Source organism: Microtus ochrogaster, chromosome 8, assembly GCF_000317375.1.
Source record: "Microtus ochrogaster isolate Prairie Vole_2 chromosome 8, MicOch1.0, whole genome shotgun sequence".
NCBI lineage: Eukaryota > Metazoa > Chordata > Mammalia > Rodentia > Cricetidae > Microtus > Microtus ochrogaster.
Window position 1 is genome coordinate 88225956 of NC_022015.1, and position 21356 is coordinate 88247311.

The following is a 21356-nucleotide window of genomic DNA, read 5'->3' on the forward strand; positions in this document are numbered from 1 at the left end:
CTGGAACTAGCTCTGTAGACCAGGCTGGTCTCGAACTCACAGAGATCCGCCTGCCTCTGCCTCCCGAGTGCTGGGATTAAAGGCGTGCACCACCATCGCCCGGCCATGTTACTGATATTTCTCACATAGAGTAAGTAGTAACCTACTAAATCAGGTTTTTATTTCCACGTTGGTTCTTTCTCTTTACTCCCCACATACCAGGAAAGAAATTCTTTGGAAGTAAAAGTGAGTTGGTGCCAACCCCCTGATGAAGTCAGAGTCTTCACAGTATCTCACAAGGCCTTGCACAGTCCTGGTCCTCTGCATTATTACTCTCCCCACCAGAGTCACCGTTACTGTAAAATCTTCCCCCATATAGTAATGACAACTTCCCTTTCTCCTACATCTCTTAGCATCGTTCTTTTATTTTCTCCACAGCATTGATCGCCATCGATTTCTAGCATATTTTATTCATTTATTTATTGACTGCCCTCTAAAAAATAATAATCTTGCCAAGGGCCAGGTCTGTTTATTTGCTCATGTATGTGACACCTATAAGCGTGCCTAACACATAGAAAGCACTCGATAAATGTTTGTTGAGCACATGTTGTAGTTGATTGAGACACGCCTTTAATGCCAAGAAGAGTGGTACATGCCTGTAGTCACATCAACTTTGAAGCTAAGGTGGGAGTATAGCATGAGCCCAGGACTCTCTGAGTAGCCTGGTCAATGTAGCAGACTATCCAGGGAGACAGAGAGAGAGATGCTAAGAGAGTTCCCATTTGCCTGTTGATGTCCTTGTGTGATGCTGGCAGGCTCTTAAGGTGGTGACTCGAGCAGCCTATCATTGTATGCAGATAGTGCCTGGCACATGGTTAATACTCAGAAAACATTAATTCTGTGACTGTTTTCAGAGCAGCTTGATTATTTCACCTATATGAAAAAAAAGATCCCAAACCCTCCAGCTTTCAACCTTCATCAAGTCCAGTTAAGGTTGAACTCTTCAGCAGAGATACACCAAGGATGTATTGCACCTCTATCAAGCAGGTCACTGTTGGTGGCCATGAAACTCATTTTTTGCTTGGCATTTTAGGAAGGTAGGCCCAAAGCTACCCAAACCAACTAGGCCAAAACAAAATGAATAAGACACTGAAGAGTGGTTTTGGGTGTGGTTTGAAAATAAATGTCTCTGTTAAATATGTCAAACATGATTACAGAGAAACATGGAGCCACAGGGTGTGGGCTTTCATGCTGGGAGGTAGAGATAATCTTTGTAGAGATTTCATTCTGTGTTACAGAGCAACTTAAAGGGCACCTGTTTAGAAAGCCCTATCCAATACCCAAATGTAAATCTGATGACCATTCTGTTTTTCCTTTAATTTAGACTTTTTAATAGTGTATATCAATTGTACAAATAAAGGGTTTCATTATGGCATTTTCATGAATGCGTCTCATATACTTTTAAATAATCATACTTCCCTTTCCCCTTTTCCTTCTACATCTCTAATTTGAATTTTCTGCAGCGTGTTCACCATCAGGTGATTATTGTTTCCTTGGTTACTAGGTGGCAAGCTTTAAGGGACCAATGAGGCTGTGTTCGCTTTTGTGCCCCAGTCCTGGAACTCTGCCTGGTACAGAGCAGTCACTGCATAAATATGTGTTGTGTGAATAAATAAAAGAAGCAGGAACGATAGCTCAATGGTTGAGAGCACTGGCTACTCTTCCAGAGGACTCAGATTTGACTCCCTGTGCCTGCATGGTAGCTCACAACCAAAAGACCTGATGCCCTCATGGCCTCCACAGGCATCCGGCATGCATGCCACACACAGACATACATTTAAACAAAACACCCATATACATAAAATAAATAAATAAAGTGGTGGAGACTGACCATGGTGGACAGAATTCTGTAATATCCCCGACATTCCCATCTCCTGGTGAACCCGCTTTGTATAAACTCTAGGCCTGTTTTTCAAAAGTAGGATTTGGTTATATGCTACAATTGACTTTTAAAATTTTTTTATTATTGTGTGTGAGTATGGGTACATGTATGTTGAGGTCAGAGGACAACTTTCAGGAGTTGGTTCTCTCCTTCCACCATGGAATCTGGGTATTAAACTTAGGTTGGCAGGCTTCTGCCCAGCTACAGGTAACTTTTAAAGGGGAGATAGTCCAATGAGATGGCTATAAGAACCCTTGACATGCAGACTTACATATAACACACACACACACACACACACACACACACATATATATACATACATTAAATAAATGAATATAATAAAAAATTAGCCGGGCGATGGTGGCACACGCCTTTAATCCCAGCACTCGGGAGGCAGAGGCAGGCGGATCTCTGTGAGTTCGAGACCAGCCTGGTCTACAAGAGCTAGTTCCAGGACAGGTTCCAAAGCCACAGAGAAACTCTGTCTCGAAAAACCAAAAAAAAATAAAAATAAAAAATATAATAAAAAATTACTTCAATAAGGAGCTAAGAGCAGTAAACAACCACTCACATAAGAGAGAGATATTAGTCCTACAACCACAAGGAGCTGAATGCTGTCATCAGTCTGAATTTAGAAGCCAGTTCTTCTGATAATCTCCAACAAGAAATGCAGACTGGACATCACTTGGATTCCAGCCTGAGAGAGACCAGCCCTACCATACCAAGCCCAGAGAGCTATGAGCTCACGAGTATGGGTGTTCTGAGCCTCTAGTTCATGCTAATTTGTTATGTAACTATGAAAATTAACATAGTGACATTAACAGTTTTCTCTCTCTCTCTCTCTCTCTCTCTCTCTCTCTCTCTCTCTCTCTCTCTCTCTCTGGTTTTGGTTTTTGAAACAGGGTTTCTCTACATAGCCCTGGCTGTCCTGGAACTCAATCTCTAGACCAGACTGGCCTTTGTCATAGGTCATGCAAGAGGAACAATGAGTTGCATTGAAGTTCCAGGAGTCAGCCCACCAGAAGGGCATCCTCTGGTGGGTCAATCTCGTTTAGGCAAGACCATGGGACTGCAGACCCTGGAATGTCTTTTGCTTCTGCTGTGCCTTTACATGTTTGCTGCAACTCTGTTTCTCTCATATCTTGCATGGTGTGAGTAGATGTGGGGAGATCTCCACTGACTGTAATACAATGTGTTTATCTCTTGGAAACATCCCATTCTACTGGCCATTTTTAACCTGTGGATTGGCAAGAAGATGACCCCTCCTTAAGCTGTACTGTCTAGTTTGATAAGAATAGCATATATAGAGTTTTGATGAACAAAACTAAATACAAGGGTATGTTTCACAGCTAGGATCTGGGAGTCTCACATAAGGAGCTGTATGGATTTTAGCTCAAGTTAACAACTAACAACTAAGTCCCAGTAGCCCAGCTAGTTTAAATTCTTTTAAACTTAATGTTGGGAGATGTGTTCACAGTTGAAACAAAACTTTGAAAATAACAAAGTCAGACTAAGATGTTTTTGTTAAATAACATGGAGGTGAAAACCCCAAGAAAACAAGTTTTAGAAAGGCATATAGCTGAATGCAGAACTCTTCAAGATCAAGGAACAAGAACAAAGCAGCCCAATTATTACTGGCTGACGTTCTCTCCTTGCTAGGTTTGGTCGATGACAAAAGGTGATGACTAATTCCTTATACCCATGTATGCCCTCAATCTCCTGATATAAAAAAAAAACTATTAATGAATGGATATGTACCCTAAAGATTTAAAGTAGAGCTGAATGATTTTTTTCATATGTAAAAGTTTACATTTGTGATTTCTTTAAGATTCCTTATAAGGTTACCTGTCGAGATAAGTAATAAAGTAATCGGCCCTTTCTTTGTTAACTGAAAAATGCAGCCTGCCAGTAAAAGACCTGACAAAAACACCTTGCTTGCCATATGATTAATCTATAACAAGTTGCTTGGGTATGAACGTATGTGGATTCTTGGGATAATTTGTTTCTCACCTGTAATATATAAAATGTTTAATCATGGGAGGGAGATGAAAAACATGTTTTTCCCTATAATCATTCATTTGAGAAATGGAATGCAACTGTTTTGACTCTTGTGCTACTTGGAAGATTCTTTTGGTGTATAAAAGCTGTAAAACAACTTATATAGAGAGAGAATAAAGAAGGAAACTATCAAAAGAGTTTGTGAGTTTTTCCCTGCCCTCCTCAGATAGAAAAGTTGAGCCTCATTGACTCCATAGATTTCTGTCAAAGCCCTGTGCTGCTCACAGCTGGTCCCCCAGATGGCAGTAGGCCTTGACCCTCTTGCTCTCTCTTCTTCTGAGAGCTGGCATTCAAGGAGTGCTCCACCACTGCCCACCTAAGTGTCTCTGTTCTCTTACTTATTTATTTATTGTGTGCATGTGTGTGGGTATGTGCATGCCATGACATGCATGGGGAGGTCAAAGGACAACTCTCAGTCATCAGTTCTCTCCTGCCACCTTGTAGGATCTGGATATCAAACTCTGGTTGTCCAACCTGCATGCAAGCGCCTTTACTTGCTTAGCCATCTCTATAGCTTTGTGCTGTTGTTTGCTCTTGTGAGACAGTATTTCACTGTTATCCAATCCGGCCTCAAACTCACAGGGATCCTCTTACCTTAATCTCCAGGCTGTCGGTATTACAGGCATGCATCATTGGGACTTTCTCTCCATATTACGTCAGAAGAATAATGAGATTCTAAAAGTAATCTAACCCCAGCACTTGGAAGGTAGAGTCAGAACTTCAAGGTCATCTTCAGCTACATAGCAGGTTGGAGACCAGCCTGGTCTACCTCAGACCCTGACTCAAAGAGAGGGAGAATTTTGGTTAATAGTATGTCACCAATTCCCCCAAATCCTGTAAAGCCTTGTGTGCACCAGCTGCAAGGAGTCTGTTAACAGGAGGTTCTAATAGTGAGAAGCATTGAGAGTTAGTTGTTGGTGCCATGGTTTGGGATGATGCTCGATGACTCGGGGTCAGAAGTTCAGTTACTAAGGATTCTCATTCTGGGTAGTGGTGGTGGTGCAGACCTTTAATCACCACAATAGGAAGGCAGAGGAAAGTGGATCTGAGTTCAAGGCCTGCGTGGTCTACAGAGCAAGCAAGTTCTAGGACAATCAGAACTGTGTAGAGAAACTCTGTCTTGAAAAAACAAAACAAAAACTAGAGAAAGATTCTCAGAATATGCAACAGAAAGTGGCATGCAGCTAATCACCACACATAACATGTCAGGATCATGGGGAATAGGTTTAACAAACCTGCCAGAGATGGAGTTGGGCCTGGGTGCCAAGATGGTTGCCCTACATAAGAAGAAAGTAAAGGCCATGAAAGTGGACTGAAGAAGAATCCCAAAGAACTGTGTGGATGCAGGCTGGGTGCACACGTTCATGCATAACTGCTCACTGGGAAAAGAACTCCTTTGCTTTTTTAATTGTTTAGGTTATTTTTTATGTATGTGTTTTGCATGTACGTATGTATGTGCACCCTATACACACCTGATACCTGTACAGACTGTCAGATCCTCTAAAATTGGAGTTACAGATGACTGTGAACTGCCATGTAGGTACTGGGAAACCCAAGTCCTCAGAGAGAGTAACAAGTGCTTTTAACCACTGATTCAGCTCTCCAGCCCAGAACTTGTTTTTTGAATGGATAATTTGAATATAACCTAGATAATTTGAATATAAAACAAAGAATTTTTTTTTGAGACAGGGTTTTATTATGTAGCCCAGGTTGGCCTTGAATTCTCAATCCACCTGCCTCTGTCTCCTCTAAGAGTTGAGATTACAGGGAGTATACTATTACAAGAGGTATTTAAATAAACAGTTATGGTACACCAATCTTGGTCCATTACTTGTAATAAATGTCCTGATGATACAAGGTTGACAGAAGAAACTGGGTGTGGGTTATACGGCAACTCTCAACACTACACTTATGGCTTTTCTGTAAAGTCAAACTGTTCTAAAACAAAAAGATGACTTTTTTTTCCTGGTTTTTCAAAACAGGGTTTCTCTGTGTAGCCCTGGCTGTCCTGGAACTCTCTTTGTAGACCAGGCTGACCTCACACTCATAGAAATTTGCCTGCCTCTGCTTCCCAAGTGCTAAGATTAAAGGTGTACACCACCACTGCCTAGCAAAAAGATAACTTTTAAAACAGGGTGGAATTATTTTTAGACACATCACTGTAAATGATAAATTTTTTAGTGTTCTGTGGTGATTTGCATGAGAATGACCCTCATAGGCCCATATAATACTTGAACACCTGGTTCCCCAGCTTGAAAAACGGTTTGGGAATGACTAGAGCCTTGTTGGAGATGTGTCACTGAATGAACATTAAGTTTTCAAAAGACTCAGTTGATTCCATTCTGTATGCAACTGATGAGTCCTTCAAACAAATCAATGGATTTAGGGGTAGTCTTAGAAATCCCTAGAAGGCTAACGACACTTTTCTAAAGTTTTTCTGATTCAAATTTTATTGGGAGGGCTGGAGAGATGGCTCAGAGGTTAAGAGCACTGACTGCTCTTCCAGAGGTCCTGAGTTCAAGTCCCAGCAACCACATGATGGCTCACAACCATCTATGAGATCTGGTTCCCTCTTCTGGCCCGAAGGTCTACCTGCAGGCAGAACACTGTTTACATAATAAATAAAATCTTTAAAAAAAAATTTACTGGGAGAGGAACAAAGGTAAGTGTGGTTAGCTTCTCTTGAATTTCAAGGAACCAAGAGGAGAACAAGTGATGTAAATTAGGCTGTACAGCTAAGATGGGCAGATCTGGGCTTTGAAACTAGAAAGTTTATTTCTACACCCCAACTTCATCTATGACAGAACAGAGGTCAGTCTCACAGCTAAAGATTGGTTGGATAAGCTTTCTTTCCACCATCTCCATTCTCTAACCCTTACCACTTAATGCTAGAGAACTTGTCTGGCAGGTCTGACAGCACAAAGTAATGGAATAAGGGGGGAGGGGGGCATAATTACCAGTCACCTACTGTCTTAGTCACTGTTCTGTTGCTGTGAAGAAACATCATGACCAAGGCAACTCTTATAAAAGAAAAGATTTCACGGGAAGCTTGCTTGCAGTTTTAGAAACTTAGTCTATAATCATCACGGCAGAAAGCACAGCAACAGGCGAGTATGGTGCTGGAGAAGTAGCTGAGAGCTAAATCCTGATCTGAAAACAGAGAGAAAGAGAGCATGGGACTGACATGGGCTTTGAAACCTCAAAGCCCACCCCTAGTGACAAACTTCTTCCAACAACACTACAACCCCTAATCCTTCAGAATATTTCAAATACTCCCACTCCCTGTGATTAAACATTCAAATAAATGAGCCTATGAGGGACATTCATCCATCATATCTACCTTCCCATAAATCATATCTCCAGCTCTGACCTAGAGTCCCACAGCATAGACACTAGACATGACCTTCAATATCCTTTCTCTGCACCCAACACCAGCTCCATTAAATCCAGCACTTATGAGTTATAGGCAGGAAGATTAGAAGTTCAAAGTCATGCCCCAGCTGCTATATAGGAAGTTGAAGACCAATCCGAACTTCACAAGACTAAAAACAGCCTCCATAGAGTAATAGGAAGTAGCATTATTGGAGGTGTGGTCTTGTTGGAGGAAGTGTGTCATTGAGTGTGGACTTTGACGTTTCAAATACTCAAGCCAGGCCCAGTGTCACTCTCTGTTTCTGCTGCCAATTCAGATGTAGAGACTTCAGCTACCTAACCAGTACCATATCTGCCTGTGTGCTGCCATGTTTCCCATCATGATGATAATGGACTAAACTTCTGAAACTGAGAGTCCCAATTAAATGTTTTCCTTATTAAGAGTTGCCATGGTCATGGTGTCCCTTCACGTTAATAGAATATTGACTAAGACAGAAATCATACCTGTTTTACAAAACAAGCAAACAAACAAAAACAGGAAGATTCTTGGCTGGCCATGCAGAAGAACCTTAGTTTACTAAAGCAACTGGGAAAGTCCTGTTTCACCCTGTAACAAGTCCTGATACCGTAGCAGGCCTCCAGACCTTAGTACTTCTGACTCCATAATGGAAGTGCCATACAGGCTGCAAAATCCAACATGTAGATATCACCACCAGACAAAATGAAAACAAAGGCCTAACTCATCAAAGTCCATAATTCTGGGAAAGTCTCTAAATATCCTATAAGACTACAAAGTTTCTAGATTTTTGGCCTCTGTAGTTCTGCTTCTGGCTAGCTGTTATTGTTAACAGAATGTTAACAGTATGAAGTATGTCAACTGAGAACATGGTTTTTGGGCTTAAAAGTTCACCCTAAGAAATTCTCAGGCTACACTGGGATCCCAAGCACCCAATATCGTCATTGACTCTCTAGTGATGACTTCTATTGGCTTAAACCCATGTCTGAGCTGTCTTCTCTGGTGAACACCCCATAACAGTATACGTTGAGAAAATGGTTAAGGCTGAAAAGTGCTTGTCAGGAAGCAGGAAGACCTGAGTTGGGATCCCCAACTCCCACATAAAAAGTTGTGTCACTGTAATCCCAATTCTGGAGAGGTAGAGACAAGAGGATCCTGAGAGATTGCTGGCTAGAAAGTCTAACCAATCAGAGAGACTCTGTCTTAAAAATAAATAAATAAATAAATAAATAAATAAATAAATAAATAAAATAAAATGGAGGGCTAAGGAGATGGGTTAGTGGGTAGAGTGCTTGGCTGTGCCAGCATAAGAACCTGAGTCCAGACCCTCAGCACCCTCATAAAAAGCCTGGCATAATGGCGCACATCTGTTACACACATCTGTTACCGGAGGGGTTGGGGGGTTGGGGTTGGGCATAGCAGATCCTGACCTAGCTGCAATGACAAGTTCCAGGACCAACAAAAGACTCTGTTTCAAAACGTAAGAGGAAGATACCTGACATACCCTTGGCCTTCATATGTGCACATATGGGTAAGTGTGCACTCATACTCTTGTACACATGTATACACACACACGCACACAGAACACCAAAAAAATTATTGAAATGAGGGACGACAGAGATGCCTTAGCAGTTAAGAGCACTCGGCTTCTTCCAGAGAACTCAGGCTCAATTCCCAACACCCACATGGCAGCTTGCAACTGTCTGTTTCCAGTTCCAGTCCTGGAACTCGCTCTGTAGACCAGGCTGGCCTCGAACTCACAGAGATCCGTCTGCCTCTACCTCCCGAGTGCTGGGATTAAAGGCGTGAGCCATCTTCACCCAGCTTCTAGAGTAAGATTTAACGCTCAGGGAAAAGCCAAGATTATGAAAAAAGGATTTCTTTTCTTTTCTAGAAACTGTACATAGGTAAGGCAAACATCTACTTTCAGAGAGTGTGTTGTGTAGGTCACTGCAACACTGCCGTCATTAGCCCCTCATCAAACAGCAAGGAAACACTCTGAAAATGATGACTTGATCTTTTTCTTTTGATAGTTGGCATGTGTATTATACCTAATAACATAATACTTCAGGAAGTCTTGCTTGACACCCGTTGTGAGGTGGTATACCTCATTCCCTGACAACTTGCAGTATTTTCTTAAATATTTATTTACTTATTACATATGCAATATTCTGTGTGTATTCCTGCCGGTCAGAAGAGGGCACCAGACCCCATTACAGATGGTTGTGAGCCACCATGTGGTTGCTGGGAACTGAACTCAGGAACTTTGGAAGAGCAGGCAATGCTCTTAACCCCTGAGCCATCTCTCCAGCCCCCAACTTGCAGTATTTTGTTGTCTTCATGCCGCTTATCACTTTGAGCTGTCCTAGCAATATTTTATCCAATTAATGTCCCTTACCCTTACTGGAATGCTTATTTTCTTTTGGTCAACAGCGTTCCCAACACATATTAGGTCTCCAATTATTTTTTATTTGTTTTCGTTTTTGTAATGAATCAGTGAATGGAGACTCCATCTTTAAGGTACTACACAAACCGAGGGTGGAAGGCTGGGTGGGGCTCTGTGATTGAACAGAGTTTAGAGAAATGGAGCTGCGAAGAGGAAGTCCCCGCCAGGAAAGAGAAGCAGGGGCGGTACCTGCAGGGTCGGATCCGCCGGCCGGAAGAGACGGAACTGGGGGTGTGGGCGTGGCAAAGAGGAGGGGGGCGGGACCTGCGGCGCGAACGGGGCAGCGGCGGAAGATGGCTGCGGTCGTGGCTACGGATACACAGCTGATGCTCGGAGTTGGGCTGATCGGTAAGGACCCAGGCTCTCTGCCCGCCAGCCGGCGCTGCAGCTCCACCTCGGTTCTCAGATCTGCCAGGGAGGGGCTGGACCCGGGCCGCGGAATTCGGCCTCCTCGCCGCCAGGACTGACGTGAGGCCTGCGGGCTGGTTCCGCCTTGTGAATACGGGGTTGGGGAGCTGGGGCCGGGCCGCTGGTGTTTGCAGCTCCCGGGAAATATAGGTGACGCCCCGGGGGTCTCGAGGAAGTGGCGGAGCCAGTGTTGGAACCCGTGCAGGGTGACCTCGAACCTCTACTTCCACGGTGGAGAACTACGAGACAGTTGATCCAGATGTCCCTGCTGCGTGGTCACATTTGTGACCCTGGCTAGTTTATAGGAATTTATGATGAGGAAATCCATAGGTATCTTTGGACAGTTCAAACTGTGTGTGAGTTTTGTGCAGTCCAAGCAGGCGGTAGCTGACACCGGACTGCACGAATGAATGAACCTTTATAAAATCCTTTGAATAGTCTCTCTCCCGAAGTTCTAATGCGCCTAAACCCTATCCTTCCTTGCAGAGTGCAAGCCATTGCTTAGGCTTAGCAAATAACTACACTAATTATTTTTCAGAGTTCAAAGGAGTGTCTTTATCCTCAATTCATTTTTTTCTTCCAGTGTAAAATTTTATTTATTCATTTTGCATGAGTGTTTGTCTGACTGTATGTTTTTTGCACCGCGTGCATGCCTGGTGCCTAACGGAAGCCAGAAGAGATCATCAGATCCTATGGAACTGGAGCCAATTGTGAGCTGCCATGTGGGTACTGGGAATCGAACCCAGTCCTCTTGAAGAACAGCCAGTGCTAACTGCTAAGCCATCTCTAGGCACATTGTATTCATATCTAATGCAGTTTTTAAAAAGTGCTTGAAAACAAAGCCTAAGTACCCCAGGCATCTTGGACTTGTCATCACTTCAGGGATATCTCTGTCTACAGACCAAGTTCCATGACAGCCAGGGCCAGGGCTACTGTCTCAAAAAAAAAAAAAAAAAAAAAAGACTTGCAACATACCTACCCGTAAAAAAAACAACCCAGTCCATTAGTTTTTTATTGTGGCTTGCATTTAAGAGGTATTTCCTTGTGGGGCAGTGGTGGTGCACACCTTTAATCCCAGCACTTGGGAATTAGAGGCAGGTGGATCTCTGTGAGTTCGTGACCATCCTGGGCTACAGAGCAAGTTCCAGGACAGGTTCTAAAGCTACACAGAGAAACCTTGTCTTGAAAATACAAACAAAAACAAAAAAAACAGAAAAAGAAAGAAAAAAGGTATTTACTTCTAAACTGGGCAATGTTAGCCTTTAGTCTTAGCACTCCAGAGGCAACAGCAGGTGGATCTATGAGTTTGAGGCCAGTCTGGTCTACATAGTGAGTTCCAGGGTAACCAGAGCTACACAGGGAAACCCTGTCTCAGGAAAAGAAAAAGATTTTTTTGATTCTAAAGAAAGAGGGTATCAGGCATAGTAATGCGAATCTATAGTGAACAACTACTTTGGGGACTGAGCTAGTCCCACAAGTTCTTTTATTTCCTTTTTTGTAATTGAGATGCTTATTTTGGTGATGAAATTACATTATGAATGGATAATTTTGGTTATTTTTATTTTAAAAATTTGGTAGAACAGTAGAACTCTTGCTTAGCATGTAAGATGTATTGGGTTTCATCCCCGTCAAAGAACGCAAATTTTAATCTAGTTTGTATGTAACATGAGTTGAAGGAGGTTTCATTTTCTCCTTCATTTTTGGGAAAGGGGGATTAAGGATCAAACCCAGGGTTTCAAGTGGCTCTGCCTATATGCCTAACCCTCTCTTTTTTCCCTTTTAGGAACCTTTTCTATGTATTTTTATTGAAGATCTTCCTGTTACATAAAAATATAAGTCGATAGCATTTTTATTTATTTATTTATTATGGATACAATATTCTGTTTGCATATATGCCTGCTAGAAGAGGACACCAGACCTCATTACAGATGGTTGTGAGCCACCTTGTGGTTGCTGGGAATCGAACTCAGGTCCTTTGGAAGAGGACACAATGCTCTTAACTGCTGAGCCATCTCTCCAGCCCCGATAGCATTTTTTTTTTTTTTTTTTTTTTTTGTGGGAGAAGATCATCTTAACAAATATCTAAGCCTAGTTTTTCATTACAGTTTTATTTATTTATTTGTGTATGTGAACGTATAGACTGTTTCTCCACGTGGAGGTCTGAGGACAACTTGTGGAAGCCAGTCTTCTCCTTTGATCATGTGTGTTCTGGGGTCAAACTCAGGCCATTGGGCTACATAACAAACACTTTTACCTGTTTTACTTAGGTGACCTAAAACTAAAATCAAGGTGTAAGCCTGTAATCTCAACTCTTGAGAGATAGACTCAGGAGAATTACTAGCCTGGGTGATCACAAACAAAACAACCAAACAAATGTACATCACGAGTTCATAGGAATTTTGGGTCTCAAGAGCCTAAGTTGCTTTGTAAAGTGGGTTGTTAAAACTGATTCCACAAAACGTTTCTAAGTAACCAATCAATTTACTTCCTTGCTGCTGTTTGACATTCTCACAGTGACCATCTTTCCACCATAGAAAAGGACACTAATGGAGAAGTTCTGTGGGTGTGGTGTTATCCTTCCACCACAGCCTCATTAAGGAATCTGCTGCTTCGAAAATGCTGCCTAACAGATGAAAACAAACTTCTCCACCCCTTTGTCTTTGGCCAGTACAGAAGAACGTGGTTTTATATCACTACAGTTGAAGTCCCAGATGCTTCAATTTTGAAAAAGGTATGACTGCTACAAGGTCAAACAACAACAACAGCAACAAAAAAACTCAGTAAATCTAAAGTGATTTAAGAATATAAGACTTGTAGACTCTGTATTTCACAATACACACTTGAAAGCCTCGAATGTTATTTTCTCTGGGACTGTCCCCTTTTGCACTCCATTGTGGTTAGTTGAATGCTCAACAACTTAAGGATCAAAGTTACAGTCTGGTAGACTAGAGGTTTAAGAGCAGTCTCACAGTCACACTGAGTAAAAATGACAAGTGTTTTCCATAATTAAAATCTGTTTTAGGACTAGGTGTGGTGCCTCATACCTTTAATCCCAGCACTTTGAAGGCAGATGGATCTCTGAGAGTTTGAGGCCAGCCTGATCTCCATAGGGAGTTTAAAAAACACAGCACTATTTTAGAAGCTGGGAGCGATGACACATTCCTTTAATTCCAACTCTTAAGGGACTCAGGGAGGAGGATTGCCAGGTTCAAGACCAGCCTGAACTACAAGTGCATTCCAGGCTAGTAAAAAAACTTATAAATTTTTTTTAAATTTATTTTTATATGTATAGGTGTTTTGCCTGAATGTATATCTGTATGAATGTACCACACGTGTGTCTAGTGCCTGCAGAGACCAGAAAAAGGTGTTGGATCTCCTGGGACTAGAGTTAGAAACAGTCATGTATGGCCATGTGGGTACTGGGACTAGAACCCAGTCCTCTGTAAGAGCAGCCAGTGTTCTTAACCACTGAACGATCTATCTCTTCAGTCCCTTAAAAACTTTTTTAAGTATTATAACTATTCTTTGCTGAGTTAAGAATTTTTAAATTTACTTGTATATGATTAAGATACAATTTAATTTAAAGTGATTATTAAGAAAATCTATGTCATAATTAGACTTTTATTGGTATGTTGTTTTCTATGAGTAGTTACAATACTACTATGACCGGGGAATAAGTTATGTGACTTCTTTTTTGTTGTTACTGTTTTGGTTTTTTTCAAGATGGTTTCTCTGTTTAGCCCTTACTGTCCTGGAACTCTGTAGACCAGGCTGGGCTTCAACTTAGAGATCTGCTTGCCTCGGTCTCCCCGGTGCCAAAGGTGTGTGCTGCCACCCAGCTAAGTTACTTGCTTTCCTAGTTCAAGCAAGTAGTTTTCCAAGAGAAAAATAAGGAAGCAAGTTGCTGAGTCTCTGGCATGAACCTGGTGGTGTCTCTTCACTTTTCAGAGTTAACTTTGAGCTATAATGGGACTTTATGAAGTATGCCCAGACTATAAAGAATGGTATGAAAAATAGGAAAATCATTTATAAAGAGTTTTAGGATTCTTAGAAAACGTAAGCTTGGAAGTTTCAATGTATTATAAGATCTTTGCATTTTGTTCAGTAAATACTTTTTCTCTTTGATGGTTTGTTTTAAAACAAGGTCTCTTATAGCCCAGCCTGACCTCATACTCACTATGTAACTGAGGCTGGCCGTAAACTTTTGGTTGTTCTGTCTTCACTTCCCAAGTGCTTTCCATTACAGATTTGTGCCCTCGTGACTAATTTACTTACATTCAGTTTGCTGTGTTTGTTGTCTTTTTCAAACTTTATTTTTACTTTTATTTGTGTATGTGTATGCCCATTTGAGTACAGGTGTCTTCAGAGGCCAGAAGAGGGCATCAGATCCCTTGGAGGTGGAGTCTGTGGGTTCAGGGATTCAAACTTGGGTCCTCTGCAAGAGTGGCAGATACTTTTAATTGATAAGACATCTCTCTTTCAGTTCTTTCTGGAGAATTCTTTTTTTTTTTTTTTTTTTTTGGTTTTTCGAGACAGGGTTTCTCTGTGGTTTTGGAGCCTGTCCTGGAACTAGCTCTGTAGACCAGGCTGGTCTCGAACTCACAGAGATCCGCCTGCCTCTGCCTCCCTTTCTGGAAAATTCTTATGCAGCCTTAAGTGGATGTGACCTGTGTTTTGGATTATAGACTGCCAAGTTATAGCAGCATTCATAATCACATCTGTGGTTCAGAATTCAAAGATAGTAAGATTTAGAATAGTCTAAACTATATATTTTTCAACAGAGCACAATGGCATACACATATAATCTAGCACTTGGGAGACTGAGGCAAAAGGTCTCAAATTTGAAACCAACATGGGCTACATAGTGAGACTGTCTCAAAGTAAAACAAGTATAAAGAAGCCAGTGAAGACTTTGACATTTTGGTTCTTTTTATTGCAACTATGTTGTGTCCAAGAGGTTTGTTAGAATAGAATAATACTGTCATCTTTTACAGTAACTATCTATTGAATTCTATTCAAGTATCTTTAAAAAGTATGCTTTTGTTTGTTTGTTTCTTTTGGACAGGTGACTCATTTTTCTATTGTTCTGACCGCCAAAGATTTTAACCCAGAGAAATATGCTGCCTTCACTAGGATATTGTGTAGGTCTGTATGAAAACTGTGTTAAATGCTAATTCACCAAATTGATGATCTCATTTTATAGTGATCTAGCTGATATGCACATGAAGGAAACAAATTTAGTCTTCAGTCTCCTGACTTAGCCACTGTGGCTTTGCAGAAGCTGATTTGTAAGGATGGACTTTCTCTTTGCTTGAAGGATTTGTCTTCTGATTTGGGAAAATGGGGCAGGAGAGGAGAAAAAATAGTTTGTCCAATTTCTGTAGTCCCTGGGAGATTGCTTGCCACTTTTGGTCTGTCCCAATATTTCTTACATATTAAGCACATTGACTTTTTAATGATAGCTTTTCACAGGTTTTAGCTTTCCTGTTTTACTAGTATCACTATGTAATATGTATTTCTAAATGTCAAATGTGTCAACTCACTCACCCAATAGTTTGTGAAGAGCTGAAGGGAATTTTTGTATTTCCTACTGTAAGCCTAATAAGTTTGAGTTTTTTTATGTATTTTATACATATGTACCCCACACATATGCACATGTACACCAAAGCAAAAATTGAAAAATAAAACTCCATTACTTAAGAGTTACAGTTAGACTGTATTTTAACCAAATGAGGTTTTGCTGTTTATGTAACTAGCCATACTACAAAACTTGCTGTGGACGATAAATTCCAGGGATGTGACTCACCATGGAACAGAAACAGTTGCTGCTCTTGTGGCACTGACATAGGGAAGTTATTGACAGAAAAGTCCAGGTCCAGAAGCTGTAAACTAAAAACACTATAGAGGTGTTTTCTAAAAAGCATGAGGTTTCCATTGTATCTGGCTTACCTAGTCAGGGCTATTTGAATAGACCTGAACTGAGCAGGAAGTATTTTGGAGTTCAAAGGCAGTATTGTTTCAGATCCAACTTCCTCTTCAGAAAGCCTAGATGTCTGGTTTCTGTAGTGCATGGTATTATGGCATTCCGCATTCCGCATCCTCCTCTCAGGCCATGGGCCAGAAGGGATGGGAACTCAGCAATTGCCAGCCACTTCCTCTGTCCCCTGTTCCTCCTGCTCCCACGTGCTCAGCTTTACATGTGTGCTCATGTGTAATTCTTCTGATGTCTTTGTGCACATTCATGGACAAACACTTTTCATGATGGTGAGGTAAATGTAGAGGTGCTTATCGTCATTTCTGGGGAGAAAATCAGGCAGGTGTGCTTCCTATGACACACAGCAGAGGTCACTCAGGAAGGCTTCAGTCCCTGGATGGTATCCTTTGCCACCACTCCCTCCCTTCCTCCTCTAGCTCCTGCAGCTAATGGGGTTCTGTGCACTCCTAGAGTCTGCTGTATACACCAGCTGTGGCAGGCCTGAGAGTTACTGTCCACACATGGTCCTTGGGGCCACACTGCATGATTCTCCCACACAGTCTTTTCAAGGGGGTTGTTCTTTTCTGTCTCTCATAGCCCAAGGTCGTCATCTTATGTTGACTTCTCCATTACTGTAGTTGGTTTCTGTTCATTATGTTAATAAAATTTTTTTATTAGGAAACACGTAAGAGCCGGGTGGTGGTGGCGCACACCTTTAATCCCAGCACTTGGGAGGCAGAGGCAGGCGGATCTCTGTGAGTTCGAGACCAGCCTGGTCTACAAGAGCTAGTTCCAGGACAGGCTCCAAAACCACAGAGAAACCCTGTCTCGAAAAACAAAAAACAAAAAAAACAAACAAACAAAAAACAAAAGAAACACGTAAGGGGCTGAAGAGATGGCTCAGTGGTTAAGAACATTGACTACTCTTCCAAAGGTCCTGAGTTCAATTCCCAGCAACCACTTGGTGGCTCACAACCATCCATAATAAGATCTGGTGCCCTCTCTGGCCTGCAGACATACATGCAGTATGTCTACGTAATAAGTAAATCTTAAAAAGAAAGAAAGAAACACATAAAAATTATCAGTGATACAAGAGTCTACAATAAAATTCAGAATTTCCCCTTTTCCCCAGCCCCAGTTCACACAACCCCTGCAATATACTCTTGTTGGTGGTCACAGTATTTATTGCTTCCCACCCTTTTCTCAGTTTGTAGCATGAAATAATTAGCATTTAGTAATCAGTTAAATTAGCTCTTTTTTCCCAGTTAATCTTCAATAAATATAATTTTCAAGTAGTCAGTTGTAAAATTCAGTTTTCAGTTTAATTTTCTCAGTTTTCTATTATATTTGCTGCTGAAAGGCCCAATTATGCCCAGTGATGTCTTTTTAATTTTTCAGTGTTGTGGATCAAATTCAGGGCCTCAAGCAGGCTAGGCCCACCCTTGACTGCTGAAGTATAACACCAGCCCCAGTCAAGTTTCTCAAGCAAAATGTAGCTCTAAGCCAGGCTTGGTGGCTTAAGTCTTTAATCCCAACTCGCTCGAGGCCAGGGCATGAGGATCTCTCTGAATCTGAGGCCAGCCTGGTCTACATGCAAATTCTAGGACAGCCAGGACACAGAGAGACACTGCCTCTAAATAAATAAATTGCTGTCAAATAATTAATAAATGAATAAACAAACGAGAGAGGGTAGTCTTAGTTGCTCCGGACTTCAAGGGGAAGAGACTGAACATGTGGCCTCTATAAGTGCAGCTGACTTCCTTTTGGTGTTTTTGGAAGTCTTTAACTTGATGGCAGATGTCTGTGTTTATCACTGGGTTTCTTAACCATCTAAGTGTAGTAACTTCTAGGATTGCTTATAATAAGCATAGGTGCTTCAGCACTGTTTTATCTGTGAATGATGCTTTGAACTCTTGTCAAAGGAAGTTGAGCCAGGAGAACAGAGTTGTGTGACTGAGGACAGCAGTTGTGAGCATAAGACATAAGAAGAAGTAAGAATACAATATTCCTGGGAGTAACAGCTTTGGGAATCCATTGTTAATTTCCCCTATATAGGAACTACATTTCCAGATGGCAGGAGAGAGCCTTTCTCAAAGAAATGGTCTATATTTGTCAAGTGTTGTATTTCAAAGTAAATTAGAGAAGAAATGCTATGAACAGGTTTGCACATTTGGAAATGCTAAAACTTCATAATCTAGAAAATACTAGTGTCTAATCTTGGTTCCTTTCCCACATTATACTGCATAAAAAGCATTATCACCTTTTGTCCTTTCTCACAGAATATATCTGAAACATGGGAGCCCAGTTAAAATGATGGAGAGTTACATTGCAGTTCTTACCAAGGGGATCTGCCAGAGTGAAGAAAATGGCTCTTTCTTTAGCAGAGACTATGATAGTCGCAAGGCATATCTTGCAGGCTCCATCAAAGGTAAGAAAGAAAAGAAAGGAAAACCCTGACCAGCAACAAAAGCCCCAAGCCAAGGCATTTTCTATACAGCAGAATACATCAATTCTTACGTTGCTTACTGATTTAGAATTCTGTCAGAACAAAACATTTTGTGGCAACCTTTTTCCATATTGTGTCTTTTATAGAAATGTGCCTTTAGCTAAATTTCATGGCTCATGGTCTCCACTGACTTCCACAGTTTTTCTTTCCTAACATCTTAGTCATTAACTCTTCCTATTAGAGAGCTACAGCCATGTCTATAGTCTAATCCAACACTTAGCCGAAGAATACAATGACAGGTAGCCAAAAGCCGAGCCACAGATCCTGTGGTCCTTTGGAGGTGGAGCTGCCCTGCTTCACGTCCTTAACAGAGCCGACTGCTCTCCATCTGCTGGCTTCAGTGAGGTCGGGGCTGGGTGTTCTCCAAAGCTTTTTATGATTCTGAATAGTGTTGATTCTCCTTTGTATTATTTATTGCACTTCCTTGGGATTCTGGCATTATCTGTGTATCCAGAGTCCCCAAAGGGCTGCAACTATGATATATATCCTGATGAGGACATAAATGAACATATCCATCTACTAAATGAAGTATGTCTGCACTTAATAACATTTGCCTTAAGGTAGCCAGTGTATTAAAAGTCATTTTGTATTTATATAACAAGAATTCTTTTTAATGGAAACGTTATGCTTTTATGTATTTAATGCAATCTTTTCTTTTTATTTTAAGACATTGTTTCTCAATTTGGAATGGAAACTGTTATCTTACACACAGCATTGATGTTGAAAAAACGAATTGTTGTTTATCACCCCAAAATAGAAGCTGTCCAGGAGTTTACCAGGTACCATCTTTAATTATTAAAGTGTGAGCTTTCCTTACAGTTGGAGATACTAGATGCTGCTGTGTGCTATGTTCTGTTGCATATTTGATAAAAAGAGCATGGGTTAATGTAGTGTGATTTTTTTTTTTCTTTACTCTTTGTTCTTTAGGGGGCTCACCATCCAGCTCCCAAGTAAGCATACACGGAGGCTTATTTTTACTTACAAATGCCTGACCTTAGCTTGGCTTGTTTCTTGCCAGCTTTTCTTAAATTATCCTGCCTACCTTTTGCCTCTGACTTTTTCCTTTTCTTACTTCTGTATATCTTACTTACACTCTTACTCTGTGGCTGGCCGGGTGGCTGCCCTGACCATGTCCTCCCCTTGTTATCCCATTGCTCCCTCTCTTCCTTGTTTCTCCTTGTATTTATATTCTGTCTGACAGTTCGCCTAGCTTGTTCCTGCCTCGCCATTGGCCATTCAGTTTAATCAAATGAAGCATAAACAAAAGTCACACACCAGAAAATAATATTCTACAACAGGTTAGTGTGAGTAAAATACCATTTTTATGATTCAGTTTAGAGCTAGTAGTTCAGGGTCACTGAATTTTTATTTATCTTTAGAAATAGGGCACTTGGAAGGCAAAGGCTACTCTCAAGAGGCAGAGGCAGATGGTTTCTGAATTTGAGGCCTGCCTGGTCCACAGTGCTAGTTCTAGTACAGCCAGGGCTACACAGAGAAACCCTGTCTTAAAAAACAACAACATAGAAATGGACTTGCAGATGTGCACCCCAGGAGGAAGGGCTCTCCTTAACTTCTGTGTGGTGTGTATGTTTATATATGTGAGTGGGTGTTTGTGGTGTGTCTGCACACATTCCTACAATACAGACTACAACTATTTCTTTGGCAGATACAATGAGTTAGCAAATTTTTGTTTGAAAGAAAGTAAGTAATTTAGGCTTGGGGCTGGAGATATGGACTTAGTGGTTAATAGCACTGGCTGCTCTTATGGCAGGTCTGGATTTAAGTCCCAGTACCACATAGTGGGTCTTAACCATCTGTAACTCCTTGGGCACCAAGCACAGATGTTTTGCACAGACATGAATTCAGGTGGAATACCCATACACATAAAATTAAATAAAATATATACATATATGTACACATTCATACACACAGGCATTGCTTTATTGTCAAGTCCATTTAAGGCTTAGATTTCTCCTCTGTTTCTACATAGCCATCCATAGAACTTTACCCTGGATGTTTCCTCTTGGGAGGAGTAGAAACAGACAAGTGTCCAAAGTGAAGGCCAGCAATTGTATGACTGAGTTTTTCCTTTATTCCTTAGGACTCTGCCTGCCCTGGTGTGGCATCGACAGGACTGGACCATCCTGCATTCTTACGTGCATCTCCATGCTGAAGAACTGGAAGGCCTGCAGATGTGCACAGGTACACGAGAACATCCTAGGTTAGGAAGGACTCTGCTTATGTTTAACGTATGTGTTTGTATTGATGGGGCATGCACACATTGGTAAGATGAATAAGAAAACTTTTTTTTTGCAAATAGAATGATTTTTTTCCAATTTAGAAATATTTTTTAAAATATGTAGTAAAATGCACAAAATTGTCATTTTAACTTGTTTGTGTGTGTGTGTGTGTGTGGTTTCCTGGTATTAGAACTTGAATGTAGGGTTTTAGGCATGCTAAGCAAGGCCTCTACCACTGAGCTATATTCCCAGCGCCAAGTTAATCAGTAATTTGATTTTGAGTGGTTTTTTGTTTATTTGTTTTTGTTTTTGTTTGGTACTTTTATTGAGTCAGAGTTTCTCTCTGTGTTAACAGCCTTGGCTGTCCTGGAACTAGCTCTTGTAGACCAGGCTGGCCTCAAACTCACAGAGATCC

The 21356-nt window shown here is 41.2% G+C and overlaps 1 protein-coding gene across 2 annotated transcripts in view; it reads left to right on the plus strand.

The window, feature by feature from the left end:
- The first annotated feature begins 10065 nt into the window (after positions 1–10065).
- Fam45a (family with sequence similarity 45 member A) overlaps positions 10066–21356 on the plus strand; it is a 21740-nt gene continuing 10449 nt past the window's right edge. The window contains exons 1-6 of one of the 2 annotated variants that reach the window (XM_005352570.2): positions 10066–10161; positions 12756–12952; positions 15287–15366; positions 18475–18623; positions 19369–19480; positions 20803–20903. In XM_005352570.2, the coding sequence (XP_005352627.1) occupies positions 10107–10161; positions 12756–12952; positions 15287–15366; positions 18475–18623; positions 19369–19480; positions 20803–20903 (694 nt within the window). In that variant the 5' untranslated portion in view covers positions 10066–10106. Of the gene's footprint in view, positions 10162–12755; positions 12953–15286; positions 15367–18474; positions 18624–19368; positions 19481–20802; positions 20904–21356 lie in introns of those variants that run through there. The other variant, XM_013348200.2, reaches the window with a different exon arrangement.